This window comes from Dipteris shenzhenensis, chromosome 9 (genome assembly GCF_047967505.1).
Source record: "Dipteris shenzhenensis isolate YYH24624 ecotype China chromosome 9, Dip_SZ_1.0, whole genome shotgun sequence".
Lineage (NCBI taxonomy): Eukaryota > Viridiplantae > Streptophyta > Polypodiopsida > Gleicheniales > Dipteridaceae > Dipteris > Dipteris shenzhenensis.
Genome location: NC_141604.1, coordinates 44,634,621 through 44,661,788, shown reverse-complemented (window position 1 = coordinate 44,661,788; position 27,168 = coordinate 44,634,621). Strand labels below are relative to the sequence as shown.

The 27,168-nt window shown below is 45.3% G+C and overlaps 1 protein-coding gene across 1 annotated transcript in view; it reads right to left on the bottom strand.

Moving 5' to 3' along the window:
• The window catches only part of LOC147898702 (AP-1 complex subunit gamma-2-like), a 248,603-nt gene extending 221,818 nt beyond the window's left edge, over positions 1-26,785 (bottom strand). The window contains exons 1-3 of the mRNA XM_087379135.1: positions 26,769-26,785; positions 26,204-26,503; positions 25,897-26,038 (exon numbers count right to left, since the gene is read on the bottom strand). Coding sequence (XP_087235261.1) covers positions 25,897-26,038; positions 26,204-26,503; positions 26,769-26,785 — 459 coding nt within the window. The remainder of the gene's footprint in view (positions 1-25,896; positions 26,039-26,203; positions 26,504-26,768) is intronic.
• Between the last annotated feature and the right edge of the window lie 383 nt (positions 26,786-27,168).

Sequence of the window (27,168 nt, the reverse complement as noted above, 5' to 3'; positions counted from 1 at the left end):
TTGTATTGGCTTCAGGACTTGCAAGCCACTCGTAGCTCTCATGATTTGGAGCTTCATAAAGGAGCTCTTTAAGGCTTGCTCTTTCAGCCTTAAGTATTGCATAGGGAGCTAAAATGGCGCAGTGTGGAGAAACTGAAGATTTGGATGGTAGCTTAGCCTCATCTGTTGGGCCATCAATGACCACTGATGCCATTTATGGGGTTGTTGTATTGACTGTGAGATGACTTGCAAGTTGCAATTCATTGGGGAGGATGCAACGTATGAGCAGGGTCATGGAATGATGACTTGAGCCTTGAAATGAGAAGCAATTGAGTGCTTCTAAGTAAAAAAGCCCAGGCGTGACGCCTTAATGGAAGCAAGGGCTTGACTCTCACAAAGGAGGATGGAGCTCACACGACACAAGGAGGCTCTAATACCATGTAGGCTCTAGTACCATGTGAGAGGGAGGAGATTGCACACAAGATGGCTAACTATACACTAAATTGTATTCCAAAGAAACTCCAAATATATACATGATTTTTTGGAATTATGGTTAGGGTTTGTCCCATGAACCCCATCCCTATGGTGCAATTTACATCATTCTCAACAAGGTTATGAAAAGCAAGCTACCACTGGATTTTTCTTTGACCACCTGGGAATTCATGCAATATGGAATACAAGATGACTTGGAATTGGAATCTGAGATCTGGGACTTATCATCTAGAATTACCAGGCAAATCTAGAAACGAATGCTGGAAATATATATCCGGGACTATCATAAGCGCCCAAAATACATATCTAGAAATATCGGATTTGGAAACAGGATCTGAGCATGTGCATCTGTAATTGATTTGAAGAATTCGAGAATGTGCTTTCGGAATTGAAAGCCAAAAAATATGGGAATGTACCTCTGGATATGAAGTCTGTCCTAGATCTATGCCGGGGACTTTGCTTGATCCGGTATGAATATACCATGGATCAATCCAAAAAATACGAAACCAAGATCCACGAGCTATGCAGGGATCCGGAATAAAGACTATTCAGAATTCGAAGTCAAAGAAATGATTCGTACATCTGGAAGATAAATCCAAAAATGAGCTGAAGTCATGATCTAGGAACTATGCTGGGATCCGGAATGATGACAAAATAAGAATGAGATGTACTTGTCGGAATGTGAATCCAGAACTAGAAAAAGGGGATCTGGACTGTTGGTCTGGCATCTTGATTATTGGAATAGAATCTGGGTATCAAGGATTGAATTGATGACCTGATCCAGGATTCGGCCTTTTGATGACGCTGTGAGGGAAAAGATGAATGAAGCATACATCCATAATAGGCCTTCGCGAGATCTAGAGCAAAAAGAAGAGAAACACTTCCCCAACGCCAAAAACCAGTAGTGGCGAAAGACTGCTTATGTACCAACCGGTATATTTGTGCCCTTCCTTGATCAAACACTAAGATCTAAACTTGTAGCTTCCATTGCCTTCGCCCTCTCTCTCTCTCTCTCTGTCTGTCTGTCTGTCTGTCTGTCTCTCTCTCTCTCTCTCTCTCTCTCTCTCTCTTTGTGTCTCTCTCTCTGAGCACTATCAGCACCGGACGGACTACAGGATACAGAGCCGGGCCCAGCTCAAAGATAGGTTACAGACTTCTATGCCTTCGAGATGGCTCGTGGACACAGTGGAGTTGAGGATGAGGAGATTGTCGACATGAGAGCAGCCTGGATTAGCAGTCGGTCACACCAGACTCTTCAGACTACTAGAGTGCACACCATTGAGGTTCGTCCCATCACAGCACTACTTGTAGGGGACCGCCAGAGTCAGAGACGAGGGATCACGATTGACATAGCCCGACGGGTACTGAGATCGAGGCGACCGCGGCCACCACCTAGATGCGAGATAGCCCGACAGTTACAGATACGCGACATCTTCATGGCCCAGCGGAGAGACCTGACCTGACTTGATCTGGACACTCCTAACTCTTGATTCAGATTCTGATTTTGTCTCTATTCTATTCTATTTAGACACTAGATTAGTACTTGGTAGGGGCTTTAGCTCACCCCCTTGCCCCAGCCCACAGAGGCTTGTATGAGATCTTTTTTCGATGTTGTATCACTCTATCCCATAGACCCGCGAGGTCTTCCGAGGACATTAATATATCTTTCTTTCTTTCTTTCTTTCTCACATGCATGCTCGCTCGGGCTTGCAATGTAAAATACTAAGTAGACAACGAGGCATACTACAAGAGAAGAAGAATCATGGGAGAAGCACTCAACAACAAGAGAGAGGACGAGATGATTGCAACATGAACATCAATACTTCAAGAGTGCTTCTACTATTGTGCGGTGTCTTGTTCCAAACCCATACACCTCCTCCACTTTACATAGAGGGAGTCCACATGCTTTCACAATAATAGTTTTCACCAAAAATGCCTCTCTAGCCTAAGGTTTTCATACCCAAATGTGGGCATTCTAGAAGGATCTAGGTGCCCATGATCTACCCAAAAATGGCTCTTTGGCCCAAGACTTTCATACCCAAATGTGGGCATTCTAGAAGGAACTAGGTGCCCAAGATCTACCCAAAACTAGGGTCTTCCCAAAAGATCTAGCCACCCAAATAAGGTGAACTAAGAGACCACCTATTCCTACCCTTATCATGCACCCAACTTCTATCTAATATAGCTGTGCACACAATACCACTCGTTGGCACTAATGGTGGTACATACAATAATAGTCCCCATACCAAGGACCATGTGCCCAATAGCAAAAACTTCTTACACAACGTATACCTCTGTAAGTCCTTGATGATGTCGCATTGCAAGACAGAGCTGTGCTGGGATGAAATGATAGTGCACTGGAAATTGGGTTATGCCAGAATGAAGAATATCACAGAATGGTGCTGGAATCAAATTGCTCTACCAGACTAGGCCGGAATCTGTGGAATGTGGATAAGGATTCCAATGTTAAGCTGTGGCTGAGGGCTAAATGACCAAATGGTTGCCAAAAAATAGAAGATCGACAAAAATAGAGGGGAAGAACTGGCTAAATAATGGAGCTGTATTTAACTTGTAGACTGATACTTCAACAAAGACTCATGAGTGTGAGCTATGCACCGAATCATGAGATACAAGGAATACTAACCTGGAATAACCTGCAGTAACCTTAGATGGAAATTTGCACATCTCTGAAACTATGCGCAGAGAGAAAATGTAAAAGAATATCTGATGCTAAAGGACAAAGCTGGGACCTGAATAGGTGTCAAGCATTGCTGATAAAGCTACTTTTTGAACTGCTGGACTAAGGCTGAGAACTGCATCGAGAGAACCTTCTCGGATCTATGCTGTTTGACGAAGAGCTCCACACACTTGAAAAGTGGTTAAAGCTTGAGAAATTTTGCCAAAAAGTTGTCATAGATCTTGAATTACAGAGCCAGAAGTAGGGTTACCAGAACTGTGATGGGAAGGGAATGCTTTTGCAAATCTATACAAAGCGTGCAAATGGAAGTTATGCTACGCTCTCTTTCTCTAATGCTGAAGAATTGTGGATACATACAGCAACTATGGTTGGAAACACTCGTACACTCCTTGACCCATGCAATAGTGGAGAAGACCATAGGAGAGAGAGAGAGGGAGAACATGAGTAATCTCAACACCCAAGCTCTTGTACAAGATGTACACCATATTCCACTATTCTTGTGGTTTCTCCCTGATTGTTTCGCAGAAAATATATATAGTTCAAGCATGGTTCGCAAAGTTTATTTCAAGGCCAAGACTTCAGTTAAGAGGTGTGAAATCAATTTTCACACAGCTAATTGTTTCGAGTAATAATATCTGAAGCTTTGGAAGATTTCAGTAACAATATCTCATTTATATTATTTCTATTATGGACTCAATTTCTTCTATTCATTCAAGAATATGGACTTGCAGTTTTCCCATTGCAAAGAAGAATTGATATCTTTCATGAATATTGAGAAATACATTATATGATCTATGGTTCTATTAAGTGCAAAGCGTGGTCTCTCAGTTAATTCCAAAGCAATCAATTTCTATGATTCAAGCATAGGTTGAAGAGTTCTTATAAAAAAGGAAACAAGTACCCTTGAGATCTAAGGACAGACCCCACTTGAGGGTAATGTGTTCTAAGTTAGCCCAGTTGACAATCATGAATATGCTTTCATTCCATTATGTCGCCTAAACTGTGGCCGCTCGCCTAAAAATTTTACCCGTGCTAGTTGAGCATAGTCGTAAAAACTCTAGGTTGAACATTCAATTACCAAGAATTCAATAGTGAGCATAGCCAGAATGAAAGTTCAACTGGTGCTGGCTGGGCAGAGCCACTACAGTTATATGTTCCTAGTTATCTCATTTCAGAGGATTTTTGTTATTATATTCAGTTTCATTGTTTCTTATTATGGAGCATGCTATGCTCAAGAACCAGCTATTTACATGACTATATTTTTATATGGCCAAGTCAGGATTTTATCCTACAGTTTTCTTTTATTGGGACCTGTCTATAGAATAAACAAAAGAATAAACTTTATGGTCTCTCATGGATTAATGTGGCCAGAGTGACACAGTTTTACAGTTTATCTGTTAGTTATATGTTCTTTTGGAAAATTTGAGAACCCTCCAAGTTTATATCTGACCAGCAAGGTAAGTGCTCGATAGGAAGAAGACCTTGAGACTTGGCCGCAATTGTGCAATAAATGGAATCTATTTCAAAATAGTTCTTCTAAAGCAATTCCAAGAAGAGGTTCACCCTACTTGGAAACCAAGAAAAGAAGAAAAAGGAAGGCTCCAAGAAATATCTAAGGCTAAGTATCTCTTTTATGTTGATAAAGTTTGTCTCATGACAGTAACCCTTGTATGACTATGCAAGGAGAAGATGGGATGTTTTCTTGAATTTTTCTCAAGGAAACACTACTCATAAATGAGAAGACTTTAGAGCTTGATGTGCTCCTGTATTGGTACAAGTGATTATTGGCCAAGTGTTTTCTTTGTCTTATTTAGGAATTCAAGATGGAGTTGCAGCCCAAGAAGCTGAGGGGAAATACAGAGCCCTTAGAAGAAGCAGCCAATTGTATTACTGGACTCTTGAGGTCAACTGCAAGGAAGACATTAAGGCAAAATAGGGGAACACTGATGGATTTCTATTACATGGGAGTATTTTCTTTTGGTTCATGCTCTTTCATTACGTCTTTCATCCTTTCTAGTTGTTCTCTATGCTTCCGTCCTCCATAGCTCTCTTCCCTTCCTACCCTACCTCCTCTTCCTATTCCACAATGTTCCTTCATGTGGTATCAAAGCCATTGTCACCACAATGTAAATATCCTAAGTCAAAGTACAGTTGACCATTTATCTGATCATAATTAAAGAGTTCTTTTAATTAGTCAAAGAAGTGACTATGGTCAAAGGTACTTGAATCTGATCAAGTAACCCTGACTTCGGTCGGGGAGACTTGGTTTATTACCAAGAGGGTTAACTGCGGTTAACTAGAGAACCACAAAGCTGACTACGGTCAGAGAGTGTTGACTTTGGTCAACGAGACTTGGCATACGCCAAGAGGGTTAACTACGGTTAACCAAGCTGTGCCAACTTCGGTTGGAGACATGTGCCAACTTCATTTGGAGAGTTGTGCCAACTTCGGTTGGAGAGACTTGACTATAATTAAGGTGCCTCGACCCTTGGTCAAAGCCCCTTAATTATGATCAAGAGCATTGACTTCGGTCAACCAGAGAATAAATATATATTTTTATATTTGTTATGTGTGCACATGTGTTCAGTGGGGACGCCCACCGTGACTAGAATTAGTCCACAGTGTGTTATTTGCATGCAAAGCGCTAACAATTAATGGGTGCCATGGTGGTGCGCTTTAATTAATTATTGCAGGTACTAGAAAGAGTTATTTTCCTAAGCGCAATGGAGCCTAACAAGAGTCTAGGAGGCGGTTCACATGACCAAGTGCTTCGAAGACTCCAGAGTTGCCCTTAGTGACATGTAATTAGGAAAGTAATGTAGAGTTTGACAAGTGGCTTGTTGCCAAGAAAGAGAGCCTAAGAGTTCATGTAATGATTCATTCGTGTTTTGATTTTGTATGAACAGCTTCCACGTTGAACTCATGTACTCCATTTTTCTCTATGATGAATAAAAACCTTTGGGGGGGTCTAGTCCGACGATTGTCCTGGGCCCTAGTGTATCTATTGAGAGAGGGAGAGCAAATGAGAGTGTCTTTGCTGTCTTTTATGAGGAAGTTTACATTGGTATCAAAGCTCAGATCAAGCCCTTTCTTAAGAGATTTGACGATCCAAGTTCATTGAGAATGCTTGACGTGTCTAAAGAGCGGGGATGGATTAGTGGAAAAATCAGATGAAAGGATTGGGGAGTTACACGCTTTTGTTCTTTACATTTGTTTCGGGAGCATAGTTGTACTATCAGGGAAACAGTTGGAAGAGCTTGCGTTGGGATTAGGAGCAAGTAGGAGTGAGCGTGGGATTTTCCGTTTGCACCATTTGGCGGCTCTGGATTTATTGACAAAGAGATGCCTAAAAATTTGCAGTCCTGTGGAGAAGCCTGAGACGTACGTCGTGCCCGAATATCCAGAGACCAACAAGGGGTTAACTCGACTAAGTTGTGTGCCAGCGTTTGGGCTCATGTTTTGGCGCCAACACTGTTGTGAGCGTCCGGTAGCATGAAGGCGTTGTGAAGGCATGGACTACGTTCATGCAGGTACTTCCGTAGCTTGATGGACGGCCAGGATAGTGAAGCGCACGCAGAAGCCCGAGACATGTGACGGTCTCTGAGGCACGATGCTCTAGACAATTCGCCTGTGCATAGTTTTCCATCCAAGGTTCAACCTTAGGTTGATGTGGCAACCAGCGTGGCAACCAAGGTGACGTGGCAGGCAAGGCACCAGCTGACGTGGTGCACACATGGCAGAGGCAATCAATAGACACGTGGCACATAGGTGACGTGGTGTCCACACGTGTGAGCTAACGTGGCAGCCATGTGGCATGCATGTGCATATGCTGATGTGGCACTGACACATGGCAAACAGCTCAGTGGATGACGTGGTAGGACATGTGGCAACTGACCTAGACTGCTAGCTAGACAGCTGGGGTGGTAGACTTGAGGTTAAGCCAACCTAACCTTCGTTAGTGGACTGGTTAGAGGTCCAGTTAGTTGACCCAACAAGATTAGTCTGGTCACTGTAAACAGACTGTGATCAGTCTAGTTAGTCTAGTTGTAGACTAAACCAGTCAGTTTGGTTCGAGTAACCAGTAGTTATCCATTTGGTTACTGTCCAAAAAAAAAAGAGATAGTTGCAGAGAATGTTTCTGTTAGTAGTTTCCACCTATCTGAGAGAGTATCTACTTTAAAAAAAAAAAAAAGCAGAAACACAGTAAAATCAGAGATTTGCAAAAAAGAGAAAATGCATGCCTTTGTGCACAGGAAAGAAGAACCAAATGCATTCTAAGTGCTTTTTGCAGCAACCAGGAAAGGGGCAACACAGTCATTGATGCTTTGGCCACTTTGTGGATATATGCCTTGATTTGATAGCCTAGTACTGGCATAAATTGTGAATGCAAGACACCTCTTGTTGAGGTAATTTTTCTCTTTGAAAAGCAAAGGTTGCGTGCATCAATGCATACACAGTGTGTGTGAGAAACTTGCAGATCTTAGACAAGTTGAAGGAGAATGGCTCAATCACCTATCCAGTGGGATTCACATGATAGGGATGCACATCCAAGATAGAGAAGTGTGCAGCAAAATCAACAAGAATTTGAGCAGATGGTACGCACTCGTATGCAGGAGATGGAAAATCTCAGAAGGGATCCAAGAGCTCAGCATTTGTTTCAAGCAGAAACTATGCCTAATGCAGCTTATGATGTGCCAATGCCAAAGGCACACTCTCGTGTACAACTAAAGATAGAGAGATCTCATAGGGGACGGTCTCATAGCAGGAAGAGATCGAGGCATCATCATTGATCTCCTAGTCCTTCACCGTCTACCTCGAGCTCGACTTCTGTATCTTCTTCTCTAAACCATCCAGGAAAAGAAGGAAACACAAGAAGGCTAGGAAGAGCAAGTCTTTCAGAGAGACCAAGGAATGCAAAGATGGAGGTAAATCTGTCAAGTTTATGACCTATAATGGACAATATGGTCATACAGACAAAGCATTGCAGTTCATCAGGCAGTTTGATGCTGCATTCGGTACAGAAAAGTTTTCAGAATCCTCCAAGTTAAGAATGGTCAGTTTGCACTTGACAGCGACAGATAGTGCATGGTGGAGTGCACAGACCACAGATGGGTCAGCCCCAAAGAGGTGGAAGGGCTTCAAGAAAGCCTTCTACCAGCAGTTCATGCCTAAACAGTTTAGAGATCATGTTCTTCAAGATTGGGACAGTTTGCATATGGATGCATGAGATACAATGGATGTGTACAACCAAAAGTTTTGGGATGCTTCTTTGCAGGTTGCACCTTTCAAAACGATCTCCAAAAGAACCCAAATAAGAAAGTACAGAGCAGGTCTTAGTCCAAGAATTCAGGCAGTAGTGAATGCTTTGGGAACAAAGAACATTCAAGACCTTATGCATTCAGCTTCAGTAGCTCGTCTTGTGCCGTTACAAGAACCATCCACAGTCCTATCCTTGCATGCAGGAGGTGCTGAAAGGAAGAAAACTGATTTTTCAAAATTAAAAAAGAAAGAGTATCCCAAGGTTGAAAAGAAAGGGTTTCAGCCTCAGAAGCCGAGGGGTACTCAGCTTTCAAAGTCATACAAAGGCAAATGCCCATTCACTCCTGAACAGATAGTTGAATTCCGCAGAGATGGGAAATGCTTTAGATGTGGGAAAGAGGGGCATATGGCTGCCCAGTGCCCTGAGAAGCCTTCGGATTTTAAGGAGCAAAAAAAGCCACAAGTATCACCGAGGCCAATGGTGGGAGCAGTCCCAGATTTTTTGGGGAGTACCTCAGACCCAAAGGAAAAAGAGCTTTTGCTATCATGGGGAAAGATAAGAGATCAGCAAGCATTAATCCTATTTGATCCAGGGTCTACAGAGAATTTCATATCGGAAGATTTAGCCCTGAGATTAGGGATTAAAAATTGAAGAGCTAGGCAGAGCTCTTGATGCTGATCAAATGTTCCAAGGGAATCCAGTTCAAGTTACTCCTTTGATTGGAAAGCTTCGTGTCCATGTGCAGAGCTATGTAGATTAGGAGGACTTCTTAATCTCTCCTCTCAAGCAGCATGATGTTGTACTTGGTACACCGTGGTTCCATCGAAAGGAAGTAACGATAGAATATCCTGAGAGGGTGCTGAGTTTTATCCATAGGGGAAAAAATCAGCATTTAGTTGCTAGGAATAAAGGGGAGACTATCCCCATTGTATCTGATGTTACATGTGGTAAAACAATAAAGTCTGCAATTTCCACATACATGGTTTTTGTAAAAGAAAAAGAGAATGATATGCATGCTGAAATGAATGATGTAGAAAAAGATAGATTTCAGTTTCTTGTAAACTTTAAAGATTGCTTTTCCGATGCTTTGCCAGGGGAGTTACCCCCAGAGAGACCAGAAGATCATCAGATAGAGTTAATGCTTGGTAGTGAGCCACCAAATAGACCACCTTATAGAGTCAGTGCGACTCAGAGAGAGGAGATTATGGCTCAGGTAAAGGACTTGCTGTCCAAAGGGTTGATTCAGCCCAACTCGTCTCCTTTTTGCTCACTAGTACTTCTAGTACAGAAGAAAGATGGTTCTTTTCAAATGTGCATTGATTATCGTGCATTGAACAAGATGATCATCAAAAATAGATTTCTGATACCACGCATATATGATGTGCTTGACCAGCTCAGAGGAGCAACAGTTTTTAGTAGGATAGACTTGAAGAGTGGCTATCATCAAGTTAGAATACAACCACAAGATGTGCATAAGACAGCTTTTCGCACTACATTCGGGTTGTATGAATACTTAGTGATGCCTTTTGGGTTGACAAATGCTCCAGCCACATTCAATAGAATGATGGATTGCATCTTCCGAAAGTATAGGCACTTCACGGGTACTTTCTTTGATGATATCATAGTGTTTTCAAAGATAGAACAAGAGCACAGGGAACATCTTGCTTTGGTATTTCAAGAACTTCAAAATCATCAGCTTTTTGCCAATAGCAAGAAAAGTGAATTCTTTTTGGAAGAGATCCATTATCTGGGGCATATAATATCCAAGAATGGGATACAGATGGATCCTGCAAAGATCCGAGCCATCCAAGAATGGCTTGAGCTGAAAACCATGCATGAAGTCCGTAGTCTTTTGGGACTTTGCTCCTACTATAGAAGATTCATCAAGCATTTTGCTGATATTGCAGCTCCATTGCATGACCTTACTAAGAAAAATGCAGCCTTTACATGGGGAATGTCATAGAAGAAAGCATTCAATACACTCAAGGAGAAGTTGACTACAGAGCCTATTCTTGTAGTCCTGGATCTGTATCAATCTTTTGATGTTGATTGCGATGCCTATGGAGAGTGTGTTGGGGCTGCATTGCACCAGAATGGACATGTAGTAGCATATGAGAGCCGAAGATTGCGTGATGCTGAAAGATATTTGGGAATCTATGAAAAAGAATTGTTGGCTGTAGTTCATGCTGTGAATACATGGAAGCATTGTCTTTTGGGTGCAAATTTTACTGTTAAAATAGATCACCAAAGTCTGAGATATTTTCTAACTCAGACAAAACTTTCCGAGAAGCATATGAAATGGGGAAAATATGCTGTCAATGTATCATTTTCAGATTGTCCATACTCCAGGAATTCGGAACAGAGTGGCAAATGCCTTGTCCCGAAGACCCCAGGTCAACAATGTGACCATTGCTTATCATCAGGATCTGGAAGGCATGAGGAAGCAATATGCTAATGATGCAGATTTTGATGAGATTTTATAGAAAATGCAAGAGGGGCAGTCCACCAGTCACTATTCCCTGAAAGATGGGTATTTAATGAAAGATGACTGCCTATGCATAACCCAAGAGATGAGGAAAAGATTTTGGAGGAATGCCATGCACCTCCCTATGCTGGACATAGAGGAATTACAGCAACAACTCTAGCACTAGAGAGGTATTTCTTTTGGCCAGGGATGCGGAAAGATATACATCAATTTGCTACTGAATGCCTTACGTGTCAGAAAGTCAAGTATGATAGACGGAAGGCACCTGGCCTACTTATGCCTCTTCCCGTGCCTCAGGCACCGTGGGAAAGTATTACAATGGACTTCATTTTTGATTTGCCAAGATCAAAGTCAGGGAATGATGGGATTTGGACTATCATTGATAGATTCAGCATTTCATTCCGGTTCGTAAAACCATAAAGGCAGATCATATGGCTAAGCTTTTCATGGCACAGATCTTTAAGCATCATGGTATGCCTAAGTCCATTGTCAGTGCTCGAGATCCCAAAATGACCAGTCTATTCTGGAGAGCTTTATCTGATAACATGGGGACGAATTTGAATTTTTCTTCTTCTTTCCATCCCCAGACAGATGGTCAAAGTGAAGTAGCAAATTCTACAGCATTGGATATGCTGAAATGCTACATGGGTGACCAAGGTTCAGACTGGGAAAAGTACCTACCATTGGTAGAGTTTTCTTACAATAATACAGTACACAGCTCTACAGGGAAAGCCCTCTTTGAGGTCATCTATGGGAAGGTGATTCTGACACCTATCCTGAGGACCAAGGATGAAATATTTGCAGCTGATCAGTTTGTGAGAGACCTCCAGACAGCTTACAGCCAAGTCCGGACAGCAATTGAAAGGTCTCAAGAGAAGCATAAAAGAGCTGCAGATAAGCATAGAAGACAGTTAGATCTCAAAGAAGGAGATTGGGTACTTTTAAAGTTCGAGAAAGCTAGGCTCCGCAAGTTCAAAGGCAAACAGAAAGTGTATGCAAAGTTATCTCCCACGTACTATGGCCCTTTTAGGGTTACAGAAAGAATAAATGAGGTTGCATACAAGTTAGCATTGCCAAAGCATTGGAGGATTCACAATGCATTCCATGTGAGTCTTTTAAAGAAATTTCAGGGACCAGAGCCTACAGAAGCAATATCAGAGCATCCATCAGAAGTGGATGAGTTGGAGGAGGTTCTTTAGCTAGAGCAGATCTGTACCATACCGTATGCAAAGGCCCTCATGACAAAGAATTTTACAAGTACCTTGTAAAATTCAAGAATTATACGGCATTGGATGCCAAGTGGATGGATGAAGACATGTTATCCGATCATCCACAGCTTTTGGATGTTTACAAGGAAGCTTTTCAGTTGAGGTCAACTGAGTAGAAGCTGAGGGGATGTCACCACAATGTAAATATCCTAAGTCAAAGTACAATTAACCATTTATCCGATCATAATTAAAGAGTTCTTTTAATTGGTCAAAGAAGTGACTACGGTCAAAGGTACTTTAATCTGATCAAGTAAGCTTGACTTCAGTTGGGGAGACTTGGTTTATTACCAAGAGGGTTAACTGCGGTTAACCAGAGAACCACAAAGCTGACTACGGTAAGAGAGTGTTGACTTCGATCAACGAGACTTGGCATACGCCAAGAGGGTTAACTACGGTTAACCAAGATGTGCCAACTTCGGTTGGAGAGACTTGACTATAATTAAGGTGCCTCGACCCTTGGTCAAAGCCCCTTAATTATGATCAAGAGCGTTGACTTCAATCAACCAGAGAATAAATATATATTTTTATATTTGTTATGTGTGCACATGTGTTCAGTGGGGACGCCCACCGTGACTAGAATTAGTCCACAATTTGTTATTTGCATGCAAAGCGCTAACAAAATTAATGGGTGCCATGGTGGTGTGCTTTAATTAATTGTTGTAGGTACTAGGAAGAGTTATTTTCCTAAGCGCAATGGAGCCTAACAAGAGTCTAGGAGGCAGTTTGCGTGACCAAGTGCTTTGAAGATTCCAGAGTTTCCCTTAGTGGCATGTAATTAGGAAAGTAATGTAGAGTTTGACAAGTGGCTTGTTGCCAAGAAAGAGAGCCTACGAGCTCATGTAATGATTCATTCACGTTTGGATTTTGTATGAAGAGCTTCCACGCTGAACTCATGTACTCCAGTTTTCTCTCTGATGAATAAAAACCTTCGGGGGGGGTCTAGCCTGTTGGGCCCTAGTGTATCGATTGAGAGAGGGAGAGAAAATGAGAGTGTCTTTGCTGTCTTTTACGAGTAAGTTTACAGCCATGTTCTAAGCCATCTTCCCTCCTTTCTTCATTTCTTACTTTCTTCATTTGCGGGCCTCCTCCAAAAAAGAGCTAGCACTTCTTGTTAGCCTCTCAACCTACTATAGTTGTGGCTTTTTACTCTACTCTACAATCTCCATTGAAAGCTACTTGCTGAGGTGGATTGAGGCGCAGTTTTCTTAGACTTGCGGACACAGTGCGACGAAGATATCCATAGATACATGCAGAATCTTGCTCTAAGATCTAAAGGAAAGTTGTAGAGGACATCCAGCTCTACATTTTTTGTTCTTGTTTTGTTGTAATCTGAGGTACGTGTCAAAAGATACGTCACCTGCAAGAAATGGCAAAAATCTTATGTTGTCCACGCTCCTATTCTCGGGATTGTTGCTGCTGCTACATCGATTTGTTCATCTCGCCAGCTGCTGCTTCTACCCTCAGAGCTGCCGCCACTGTTATCAGCTTACTTTGTATGCTCACTACTTGCTAGCAAACCCTAAATTCCGCTATCTCTGATTTCTACTCAAATCTTCAAATTTTCCAGGGGTTTCCACGATCAGAGGGATCCTAAGTGTTGCTAGGACACTTTCTTGCAACACATTTTGAAAAGTTCTAAATTTTTGAAAACCCTAATTTCTGTGCAGAAACCCTAATTTTACTTTTACCAGTTTAGTGTAAAGGATTAGACGTTGACACTAATCCATATCAGTGTTAAGACCTTCCTAAATCATAATCTCTCACATTTGAGGAGCTACTCTGACTTCGGTGACTCTCCACCCACCATTTTGAGAGTCATGGAGTAATAGCCCTTGGTAGCTGCTCCCATGGCCGACATCGACATATCTTCAGGGGATTCTTGCCATGAACTTCATCGACTGGGAGATGTGCACGTTTGTGAAGGTAGCTACTTGGGGATCTTTTATGGATTCTCTGTCCTTGCTATGCATAAAATGAATGAAATATTTTCTATTTTATATATGGGGTCAATAAAGGTTCTCAATCTTGGATAGTCCTCCTAAAATAATGTTTTGCTTTCTATGGTGTGTGGCTCCATGTCACCCTGTTTTGGAGCTAGGAGGGGGATGTATTGTGGGAGCCATGTATTGGCTTTGATAGGGTCTCTTTATCAAGCCCAGTCGAGTTTCAGGATGTTGTCATATTCCTAGACCTAAACACAGATTAGTAGTCCATCATTGTCATGTTTTGTTCTTGGTTCCATTCCAATAGTCCCTTACCTTTCCTTCATGGGGGGGTGTTGGAACATGAAGTCAACTTATGTGTGTTTTAGTGAGTTCTACTAGGAGTTCTGGTAGTGTCTTATGTGTGAGTGTCATGTGTCATATTGGGAGCCATCCCATATATATTTGTGCACTCTAGTGTGTTGGCCTATCCTATGAAGGCTTGTACTTGTCACTTGTCAAATCATTCAATCTAATCAAGCCTGCAAGCACTTTGGTCTACATGTGAGTACTTTCTTTTGGTTCATGCTCTTTCATTATGTCTTTCATACTTTCTAGTTGTTTCCTTTGCTTCCGTCCTCCATAACTCTCTTCCCTTCCTACCCTATATCCTCTCCCTATTCCACTATGTTTCTTCAAAGGGCTCATGGCTGCCCATTGCTCTTGAAGAGCAGGAAACGCGAGATTGTCTACAAGGAAAGCAAGTGCTTTAGATGCAAGGAAGGGCGTGTGGCTGCCCAGTGTTCTGGAAGGCCAGTCGGCCAAAAGAAGCAGAGAATGCTACAAGATTGATCTGAGTCAACGATCGGAAGTTACCAAATTCCAAGAGCCTCCTAAGGTGGAAGAGATGGAGGAGATCCTCCAACTAGAACAGACTGTGTACCTTGGCATAGCCGACTCCATAGGAATGATGGGATCCATCAAGACTCAAGGAAGGCTATGCAAGATAAAACTAAAGACCAATGTTGAATCCATGCTTGTTGGCAATTGATGCCAAGAGAGGAGATATCCTCAAGTTTTACAGCTGTATTAAGCAACTTTTCAGTTGACGACAACTGATTAGAAGCCAAGGGGATGTCACCAATTGGCATTTCTCCAAAGAAATAAAGAGGAGTCTTTATTAGATTGACTAGATTGACTACGGTCAAAGAAAGTTGACTTTTGTTGATTGGAATAAGTTTTGTTGTTTTTCCTTTGCTTTGCATTGGTAAAAGAGAGCTATTTTGAAAAGTTCTAAATTTTTGAAAACCCTAATTTCTGTGCAGAAACCCTAATTTTACTTTTACCAGTTTAGTGTAAAGGATTAGACGTTGACACTAATCCATATCAGTGTTAAGACCTTCCTAAATCATAATCTCTCACATTTGAGGAGCTACTCTGACTTCGGTGACTCTCCACCCGCCATTTTGAGAGTCATGGAGTAATAGCCCTTGGTAGCTGCTCCCATGGCCGACATCGACATATCTTCAGGGGATTCTTGCCATGAACTTCATCGACTGGGAGATGTGCACGTTTGTGAAGGTAGCTACTTGGGGATCTTTTATGGATTCTCTGTCCTTGCTATGCATAAAATGAATGAAATATTTTCTATTTTATATATGGGGTCAATAAAGGTTCTCAATCTTGGATAGTCCTCCTAAAATAATGTTTTGCTTTCTATGGTGTGTGGCTCCATGTCACCCTGTTTTGGAGCTAGGAGGGGGATGTATTGTGGGAGCCATGTATTGGCTTTGATAGGGTCTCTTTATCAAGCCCAGTCGAGTTTCAGGATGTTGTCATATTCCTAGACCTAAACACAGATTAGTAGTCCATCATTGTCATGTTTTGTTCTTGGTTCCATTCCAATAGTCCCTTACCTTTCCTTCATGAGTGTCATGTGTCATATTGGGAGCCATCCCATATATATTTGTGCACTCTAGTGTGTTGGCCTATCCTATGAAGGCTTGTACTTGTCACTTGTCAAATCATTCAATCTAATCAAGCCTGCAAGCACTTTGGTCTACATGTGAGTACTTTCTTTTGGTTCATGCTCTTTCATTATGTCTTTCATACTTTCTAGTTGTTTCCTTTGCTTCCGTCCTCCATAACTCTCTTCCCTTCCTACCCTATATCCTCTCCCTATTCCACTATGTTTCTTCAAAGGGCTCATGGCTGCCCATTGCTCTTGAAGAGCAGGAAACGCGAGATTGTCTACAAGGAAAGCAAGTGCTTTAGATGCAAGGAAGGGCGTGTGGCTGCCCAGTGTTCTGGAAGGCCAGTCGGCCAAAAGAAGCAGAGAATGCTACAAGATTGATCTGAGTCAACGATCGGAAGTTACCAAATTCCAAGAGCCTCCTAAGGTGGAAGAGATGGAGAAGATCCTCCAACTAGAACAGATTGTGTACCTTGGCATAGCCGACTCCATAGGAATGATGGGATCCATCAAGACTCAAGGAAGGCTATGCAAGATAAAACTAAAGACCAATGTTGAATCCATGCTTGTTGGCAATTGATGCCAAGAGAGGAGATATCCTCAAGTTTTACAGCTGTATTAAGCAACTTTTCAGTTGACGACAACTGATTAGAAGCCAAGGGGATGTCACCAATTGGCATTTCTCCAAAGAAATAAAGAGGAGTCTTTATTAGATTGACTACGGTCAAAGAAAGTTGACTTTTGTTGATTGGAATAAGTTTTGTTGTTTTTCCTTTGCTTTGCATTGGTAAAAGAGAGCTATGGGGATGCCCACAAGTGACTAGGATTAGTCCAAGAACTAGGAATGCATGCATTTCACTAACCTTTAAAGGATTAAACTATAGGTGATTGTGTAGGACTTGAAAGAGTTCAAAAAGGATCACAAATGATGGAGCAAGTGCCAAAAAGTAGGTCCCACAAGGCCAAAAAGCACCAAGATGATGGCACCATTAAGGAGGGCCCCACGGGATTCTAAAAAAGATCAAGAAAGCTGGCACAAGGTGGGCAAAAAGCAAGAAAGCTCAGCTTTTGTAAAAGTAGCTTTAGAAAAGCAGGTCTAATTTTTTGCTTATAAAAGAAGAGCCTCAGTGCTCCTAGATTCATTCAAGGGTTGTACTCAGCTTGATGCTCTTTTATGAGCCAGTTGTACAAAGCTTATTCTATTGCAATAAAGACCTTTGGGGGGGTCCAGCCCTTATTTCTGGGCCGCCCTAGTGTGTGTGTTCTCTATTCTTTCTCCCCCTCTCTCATTTTTTTTGTTTCCCGGAAGAAATATGATGCTGCTCCCCGTCAGATGAAGCTATCATATGCTGTTTTTCCCTGTTATCTATGAAATTCGAAATCTATCTTGGCGATTATTTGCTGCGAATTGAGAATCGAGGGTGCATTTCTACCAAGAGTGATTCATTTTTAGGGTTTCAAGACTGATTACCAGTTTGTTTTAGGTAGTCTAATTACACACGACCCTATGTCATATGTCATCCCTTCCCCCCCCCCTCCCCCCCCCCCCCCCCACCCCAAAAGAAAGGAACCTTCTATTAATGCTTGAAAAAATTTCATACAAAACAGCAGCCCCGAAGGTGTTGAGTATGGAAAAAACTGGGATAAGGCTGAAAGAAGAGAAACCGAGCTCACTGCCTAGGGAATCTCTGGTACATGGGCTAACACCCAGGTGGGGGGATTATACAATCAGTGAGTCCCTTGTGGAGTGAATATGTAGAATACTCCTGCAGGCCAAGCCTTGCAGAAACATGCGCACCTTGCAATAGTCGCCTTAGAGCCCGAGGTCCCCGCTCCCAGGTGGAGTGCAGGGTGTAGATGATATCCTACCAGATGGTGACCAAGGTAGCCGAGGGTGGTGGAGCCGGATGCTCACCCATCACCAAACTACAACGAGCAACCCCAATGTTCCACGCCGTGATACTGCCTACTACCTCCCCATGCTATTCTCCGAAGAGGAATGAGGATCTGGGATAACAGGAGGGACTGCCTCATGGGGCTCTATCCTCTGAATGCTCGGACCCTATATCCGGTAAGGTGGAGAGACCTCATCAATCTGGAACGTGTGACCTTCCTCAGTCAACTAGGCCACCATCCCCCAGGTGTAGTCCCTCTAAAGGCTCTGCATGCGGGTCATAATCCTGAGGGATCCCATCCAGATCCTCACGGCACTACGACAGCTCCAGAGGCAGTGAGGGATCGCTCGTCTCCAAATCCAGTAGAACAACAGTGACATTGCCCCTCCACCCACATCTTCTCCAACCATGGGCCTATGGCCAAGCCTTTGTGGGTGGCTAACCAGAAGAAGTAGGAGATCTTCCTTGGCCGCAAATTGGACCATAGACACATCCGAAGCCTAGAATGGACCTCCTGGGGGCCACCCAATGCCTCCCCTCAAAGGGGTCCAAGTCGAAGAGTCCATCTGAATCCTCCTGCCAATCTGAGTGGTATAAGAAAAGAAAGGCACCTCGTCCAGCTGCTCGGCGAGGCCAATCCTTGAAGGCTAAAACCACTCTCTCGGATCCCACTAGACCTCACTCAGGGGCCTACCTTCCCAAAGCCAGAGGCGTCATCTAAGGGCATCCTGCTCTGGGATGCTGGGAGGATCGATGTGCCACTCCTTCCCCAATCAGCCCACAACTTTGATCATCTTCCAATGAATCCCGTCTAGACTCTCGTCCATCTCTAGGTCTCTCTTAGTGAGTGCCTAAAGTTGGCCTCCAGGCCCTACATGGAAGAAACCAGGCTACGTGCTGCCTCACTAAATCATCATCCTCAAGGGGACCCCCGGCCGAGAGTCCACATGCAGAGTCCCTCCCACCAAGACTCGAGGATGGCTAGGTCAATCTCCCTCATCCGCTGCCTTGCCCCTCGCATATGCGCTTTGGCTCCAAGCCTCGCCTTTGCCTCCATGGGTAATCTGCTCCATCTTCCAAAGGAGCAGCAGGCCAAGCCACTGTCCCACTGTGCCCATCCAATGTGAGTCCGCTGCCCAAGCATACGTCCATCCTGATCCCTAATCTCCCGGTGCCAAGTGAGGGGCTGACACTCGAAATCCTCTCTGCAGCGGGATTGAGCGGGGATGAGGCCCCCTGCTAATCTTTGCCAGACCCTATGGAGGCTCCTCATCATGGGGGAACTTGTCCCTGTAAGGGGGCCTCTGAACTTGTCTGGCCCTGTGGTATCCCGTGGAAGCCAAAGGCACTCCCCCACTCTCGAATCTCCTTTGTCTCCTTAGAGCCTGTGAAGAAACTGATGGATTTTGTCCAGTTGATCCGTGCACCCGAGGCCTCCCAGTAGATAGCCAGGGCTCCCCTGACTCTCTCCAAGCTGCCCTCTACATACAAGGCTGTGTCATTTGTAATCTTTGAGTCTAGCAACTCGTCCTGTCTGATTGGGAGCCTCAACCCTGTGAGGTCCACCACCTGTGATCTCAAGTAGTAGCCCAATGCCTCCGCCATAAAAAGGAAATGAAAGGGAGCTAGGGGACATCCCTGACGGACCGAGTGAGAGAGAGGAAAGGCCTTTCCCGTGTCCACCGACAAGCATCTAACTGGAGCTCCTCGCATAAAGTGCAGAGACTCCTCTAATCCATTTGTCTGAGAAACCCAACCTCTACATAGTGCCCTCTAGGAAAGACCACTCAACCCTGTCGTAAGCCTTCTCAAAATCCAAGTGAAGGATGGCCAAAGGTTGTGACTCCTCCCTGGCCCAATCCACTGCCTCCCAAAAAGTGAAAATGTTGTTCAGGATGCTGCGCTCCTGAACAAAGCCGGTCTGCATGTCATGGATGATGTCGGTGAGATGAGGCCATAGCTACAAACTCAGGACCTTAGCGAGGATCTTGTATGCGGAGTCAAGCAGGGTGATCGGTCTCCACTGCCGAATATCAGACCTATCTTCCCCTTTCGGGATCAAACAAATCCACCCCTTGCTCAGGGACTTAGGAAGGGAGTCCATGTTAAAGATCTCCTAGCAGGCTAAGCGAAAAGGGGTGAAAATTATCTCCCAGAAGTTCCAGAAGAAGGCCGGAGTCAAGCCATCTTTGCCAGGACACTTCTAGGTCGGGAGGGCCTTGAGGGCTTCCCAGAGCTCCTCATCCGTGAAAGGCTCCTCCACACTTCTGCACAACTCCCGCGAGACTACCATTGGAACATGGTCCCAAACTAGCTCACGGGCCACAAGGAAAGCTGGATTCACCCTCTCCACTTGAAAGAGCTGGCTGTAGAAAACCGCGGTCAGCTCTAGCATCTCCTATGGATCAGTGTGCATAATGCCCTGCGGATCCCATAAACGCTGTAATTGTGTGCCTGTCGATTGAGGCCTAGTGGTATGAAAGAACTGCTTCGTCATCCTGTCCCCTTGCTCGACCCAACAAACCCGAGTGGAGTGGTAGGAGAACTCAGGCCGTCGAACCTCTGTGTCTTGGAGCTCAAGGTGCGCACTCTCATATCTGTCCCTAAGCCACTGGGATCTTGGGTCTTGCTCCTTGAGCCTCTCTATGGAGGCGAGGTTTGGTCGTAGAGCACACTTGCACTCCTAAAGAGCCCTCCTCCGTCTAAGGGCATGAGACTACAACTCCTCACTGCTCCTTTGAATCGCATCTACCACCCACGAAGCCCAACCCTCGCAGGGTGCTAACTCTGGCTACTGCCAAATCTTTGCCATAACCTGCTGAACCTCCTCATCTTGCAGGAGGTCCTTTGGAATGCGGACCCCCTTTTGGGAAAGACCCCGACGGGGCTGCTCTAGGTATAGTACTGCTAGAGAGTGGTCTGACATCATGGTGCCTGCTAGAATCCTTGTAGAGCCTCCTCTGTGGAGTGCCCAATCCCCAAGGTAGAAGCGATCCAACAACTCAAGCAGTCCATTGTCTCCTTTGGCCGAATGAGAAGAGGAGGCTACCAGGTATCCTACTCAACTTTGGCTCTCGCCACGAGTCTCTGCCACTGATCGTGAAGATGAACTGCACCCACGTGCTCTGCTTTGTTGCTAGCATCTCGGAAAAGGAGGCACCACCCTGCTTGTCCTCCCCAAACTCCAAATTGTTGAAGTCTCCTCCAACGATGTAGGAGTCAACATCTGGCAGACACTCTGTCAACCTCCTCCAAAAGGCCGGATGGTGTTGTTTGCACGTTGGGACATACACATTCAAGATCCCAATCCTGGACTCTCCCATCCAAATTGCCCGCCCTGGGATAAGCTCACCGTGATCATAGACCTCTGGGGCCACCGCCTGGGAGACCGAGATGCAAACCCCTCGGCTCCGTCCTACGGTAGGAGACCACACCTCTAGGCCTCTCCCAAGAAGAAGGTGGTGTCGCCGTCTGATGGCTGATGCTGAGAACATGTGCTCCTATATCAAAAGGAAGTCCACTGCTCGCCCTACCACTGCCCTCTGCAACTCTTGTCAAAGGTGCACGGTCGTGAAGCTCATGCATGTTCCAACTCAATATGGTCCAACTCATGAGGACGGGGAAGCAGGAAACAAGGCTCGCATGTGGGTGGGTGCCTGTTCCAGAAAAATTGCCCTTTGTGACTTTGAGGGGGGTTTTGAGGGCGAGTAGTTCGTGTCTGTGCAACGGCATACCAAGGTGGACACCGGCTCTATGCCAATGTTCCATGCCCACTGCAACATGAAGGAAACGTCCACTCCAAACGTCTCAGCACACTTTTGGAGTGGCCAGTAGTGTGCCAGATCAATCCTTGCCTCAGGCGGCAATTCGATAACCCCTACTGTCAAACCATAAAACGGCTTCTTTCGCATGAAGCTCAACTGGAAGTTCACTTCGGCACCATGGGCATGCCAAAGATCTAGTCCCAGTGGATCCATCCAATCTTCCATCATGCGTGAGATCTGATCCCCCATCATAGCATCAAATACCCTTGGGGTCGACTTCTCCAACCCTGTGGAGGCAAACTGGAATCTCCAAATTGGATGTGTCTGGGAGCCCACTACGCTGATCAAACCCCCTTTTATGGGCTGCAAGATCATGAGCGTCACCTCCAACGGTAAAGAGTCTAAGATCTCCAAGGAGTTCCAAGGACCCAATCTCCAAAAATCTCTCGGCCCAGGATGAAGAATGGGAGTTGTTGATCGAAAAGACAAGCCCCTTCCCTCTGAATCCCCCCCGAAATGGGAGGGCTGAGAAGGGAGGGGGACAAGCCGTTGAGACGAGGAAGCGGAGGGGGATGCGCTCGTTCCCTTGCCTACTGGTAGGGGAGCCGGGGCAGGTCTGATAGGTGGGTGGGAGGTGGGGGAGACTGAAGAAGCTCCTATGGAGGGGGAGGCCAGGACGGAGGGAGGGGGGGAGGCGGGGGGCGGGTGGTGAGAATGACCATAGCAGGAGTGGCGAGGGGGGGAGGAGGGGAAAGGGGGAGCTCCAAAGGAGGGGGAGGGCGTGGAGAGGGAGAGGGGTCTGGAGGGGAAGGGAGGCGGGAGGGAATAGGGGCAGGTCCGCCCTGCTAATCATACACACCTGGGCTCTGAATCCCCTTCTCCTCAACCACTGCTAGGCTACCCTCCGTAGCTTCTGCCATTGCAACGTCATGAGCTCCTGACGCAAGGGTGACTGTGGTCGTTGTACCTCCATTGATGGAGGATCAACTGGCTGAGCCGTGGCCCTTTGTTGCTGGGGGGAAGGGTCTCCAACCAAGGGCTCCTGTGGCTGCTCCTCCACAGGTGCCTCTCGACGTGTTCTCTCTCTCTCTCTCTACGTCTAGCCCGCTGCCTACAGCACTTTCGGGCCAATTTACTTCGTTTCTTTTTCTTTTTTTCCACTTGGGTCCACTCTCCCTCTGAAGGTGTCACCCAGGGGTTTGGGACTCCTGCTACTCCTATCTGAGGGGGTGTTGGGCTCCGGCCTGCTGACTCTACCTATCCTGCGGAGGTGGGGGGGGGAAGAGTCCGTCCCTGACCACGAGGGCAGTTGCGGGCTAGATGGCCCATCTTCTTACAATGAAGACACTAGCCTGGTAAACGGGAGATTTCCACTCTCTGACAGAGTGTACTCGCCTCGAGGGTCTTGAGGAGGATCAACTCTGGGAGGGACTCTGGGCTCTCAACCACCAATCTGATCTTGGGGACCCCATCGTCTGCTACCATTGAAGCTGCCGAATCTGACGGGGACTCTAGCACCGTGCCAAACACTCTGCCAATGGAGGGAAGGATGGCTTTGTATTCCTTTGGAAGCCCCGGGAAGCGGAGCATCACCGGGAATGGGGGAACATGGTGTGTCATGTCCATGTCCTCCACTGTGAAGCCATGGTACCAGGAAAGAGGTACACCAGATGCGGGCCAAGGAGGATGGGGCTCTGCTCCACAAGTGTCAAGGTGGTAGCAGGATAGCTCAGTTGGATGAGGAAAATGCCTCTTCCGTAGATGGTGACCTTCTGGATGTGGTCCCCTTCTAGTGCTAGACTCGCCTGGATCCAAGTCTCTCACTTGTCTCCTCGTGGGTGTGAGACCAACTATTCTGCCCACTACTACCTTGTCCTGAAGTGACCGAACTGCATACTTCACCTCTTGCTTGTCGGTTGGGGGAGAACCTTAACGGCTGTGGGATTCGAGGGTGCTGCCATAGAGCTCCTCTGGCCAGACCAAGGGTCACAACGAGGAAATTCTTTCTCCAAATGGAGAGGGAGAGCCCTCGCAGAGGTGGAAGGCAAAGAGGAGGCGAAGAGGGGATGGTCGGGAGGTGAGGTGGAGGCGAAGAGGAGGCAAAGTGGAGGTGGAGGGTCTGAGGCAGGGTGGGGGTGGGAGCAAAGAAGAGGCGAGGTGAAGGCTGAGGGGAGAGAGGCGGATGGAGGCGGGGTGGAGGAGGGATGGAGGCGGGGAGGTGGGGAGGAGGCGGGGGGCAGAAGGAGAAGGCGGGAGGAGGCGGAAGGGAGGCGAGGAGGAGCGGGATGGGGGTGGGCTGCAAGAGGGAGGAGGCGGGTGGGCGGAAGGAGAAGGCGGGCTGCAGGCGGCGGGGTAAGAGGAGGAAGGAGGCGGGGTCAGAGGAGGAAGGAGGCAGGGTCAGAGGAGGCGGGGTAAGAGGAGGAAGGAGGCGGGAAGGCATGTATCATATGATGGAGTGCTGCCGTCTGTGTGGTCTGTTGTGGCCTCTTAGCCATGGCTCTCCATCCGACAAGTGCCACCGTCACCCCCGTTTGTGCCCCTGGTCTAGCGAACATGGAGGTAAGATCTCCAAGCCTAATCTGTGAATCGACACGCTGACAAGTCTGTCGTATCTCTTGTTTTGAGAATGTAGCCTGGCCAGTCGTTGACTCCCACCTCTGATATCCGTAAGCAATGGTCTCTGTAGAAGCTGAGCTTCATAGGATGCTCGCTAGGGGCCAACCAGGTCCTATACAGGTAACCTTGTTAGCCTCGTCATAAGTGAGCAGAATAGAGGGGGCCTCCAGACTATATTGAAAGGGGGCAATCTATCCATGTGAAGTCCCAGGCTCTTGAACCATCTGCATGTGCCGGCATACCTACATCTCTGGTCACCGTCAGCTGCTAATGTCATGCATGCGGATAAGGCAAGCCATGAAGAGGGACATGTGGAGAGGCTGGTGGGATGGGTGGGGCAGGCAGCAGCTCAGCAGGCTCAAGGGGCAGCTTTGTCATTAAGTCGCCTCTTTCTTTCCCAGTGGTTTTGGTGCATTGCATGCTGCAAACATTCCCCAAGCAAGTTCTTACAACGTTTTCACTTTGTAGGAAGGATAATCATCACAATTAAGAAAGCTCAAGAACTCAGCTGTGCTCTTTCATATTGAAAAGCCTTATGACAGAGTTCATTGGTCATGGTTGAATGGGTCATGCTCCACCTTGGTCCCAATATGAGCAACCAGAGTCTCATGCTTGTACTGCCATTTTTCCACCAAATTGCTAGCTTGTAGAGGGTGTTCCCTTCATTAACATGGATGTCCAAGAGCACAATATCTTTTTCTCTTTCCAACTAGCACTAAAACTTCACATTAGGAGCTAGGGTATGCTTTCCTATTAAAAACATGAACAGACTATTAAGGCAGGGCATCACAAATGATACTAGATTATTCACTAATTTTCTCAAAGGTTGAAAAGTTTGTGAAAAACTTTTGCGTGACATGTCAATTGGACCAAGTGATTAGATTCTAGCCATTTTCGGACAACAGCTCTTGTATTGTATATGGCTTCGTGTAGCATTATTGATCCATGCGAGATTGGAGATGTCAGGTCGCTTCTACACAATTTATCATAGATTTGGGCATCACACTTTGGAGCTTTGGTTTGTATGTGAAGCAGGCTCTGGAAAATCTTTTTCAGAGGTGAAGATTGCATTCAAGAGCTTAGTGCCATAGGATATTGACCCAACAGGGTGGGGCTATGCTCTGCCTTATCATTGGAGAATGAAAATACAAAGAAGGCCATGGAGCTGTCATATTTTCATACTAGCATTTATAACATTCTCTCTTTGAGCTATTCACTTATATTGGTCTATGTGGAAACCAAAAAATTACAATATCTAGCCAAATGCAGGTAAAACTCGGCAGCAAAGAGAAGTCCACGTTCTCATTAGTAACTTCATTTAGTGTGCAGAATAAATTCGGAACGATATTTACCTAGATCACCTTCAAGCAACAAATGTAATGAAGTTTCAAGATATCTCACTGCAATCATTTCTCTTTGAAAAAAACAGTACTTCCAAATAAACCATAGACAGAAGCAGTTGGTCAAGGTCTGATCACGATAGTAAGGATAAGAAAACCTTGACATGAGAATGCAACAGGAATATGACCAATTAGTATAGAGTACCTTCTTACGAATGTAAGGGTTCCCACTTGATAATAGCTTTGCTACTTCAGGAGCAAGATCAATAGCCATTTCTGGAGAGCAGAGGTTTGCAAATGCACAGAGTGCAAGGCCCACAACGAACTGGTTGGCATTATTTAGGTCACTTTCAAAAGACTCAAGGAAAAAGTGTGTGTGTAATTTCACGTCTACCTGGTCACGACGTGTTTTTGAAGCTTTGGAAGAAGTCATGCTTAAATTTCAAACGTGTCAAATGCATGAGTAGTTTAACGACAATCAGAATAAGATGATATTGCAAGCTTCTGGATACTTTTTTATAGAATTTGTGACCAGCATAAGCACTTCTTGTCTCTCATCCAACAATAGCATAAATCCAAGATATCCCATCCTTTTCTCTGCAAATCCAGTTCCAGCTATCAATTTGAGACACTCCATCTGTCCAAAGTGTGTAGGATAACCCAGCATGTGTATGAACATCAATTTTCCAACATTCCGATGTCTTTTGGGATCATCATCTTTGAAAGCCGTGCGTAAAGCAGCACTCTCTTTTGCAATAACTTCTCGCTCTTCAGCTGCAGTTTTACAAGCTCGCACTTGCCGGATAAGCTCCCTAATCAAAGGCCCCCCATTGCACGTCAGTGAGAAACTCGAGCTTGCGCGTGCGACAGTGTTTACAAAGCAAACTTGCCTTCACTAGCTCTTATATAATGCGGCATTGTAAAATTTGATGAAGTTACTAATATGAATAGTGATTTCCATAAACGCCCACTAACTACATTTTGGTAAACCTGCGCTTAACGCATCAAATCCCCCCCCCCCGTGCCTCAGGAAACATTTGTCTCAACAATCTTCCCTCATGCGACAAGAGGAAAAACCTTAGTTTGGTGGCCATGATGTTCAGAACCCTCCAATTGAGCGAGGTGATACAATGAGTAGGCCACTCCTGCGGAATATCAGAGAAGAGAACATTGAGTAAATTATCGGAGGATGAAGGTAGGATCGATAATGTCAGGAATCCGAACAACTGCTCGATTCAAATCTCACGAAGGATGATGGACGTAGAGGCGATTGCAAGGTTAACAGGTCTATGGATTCTTATTTTTTGGCTTGAATAGTGTCGACAGAATTCTGCATCCGGTTGACAGAATGCATGCAAGTCGTGACTTAACGTCAAATTCCCTTCCGTTCATCAACCCTCGATTTTGATTTTTCTTTTTCAAATATATTGGGTTAGAAAAGTCCCAGTGACCCCGAAGCCATTGGCCGGACACTTTC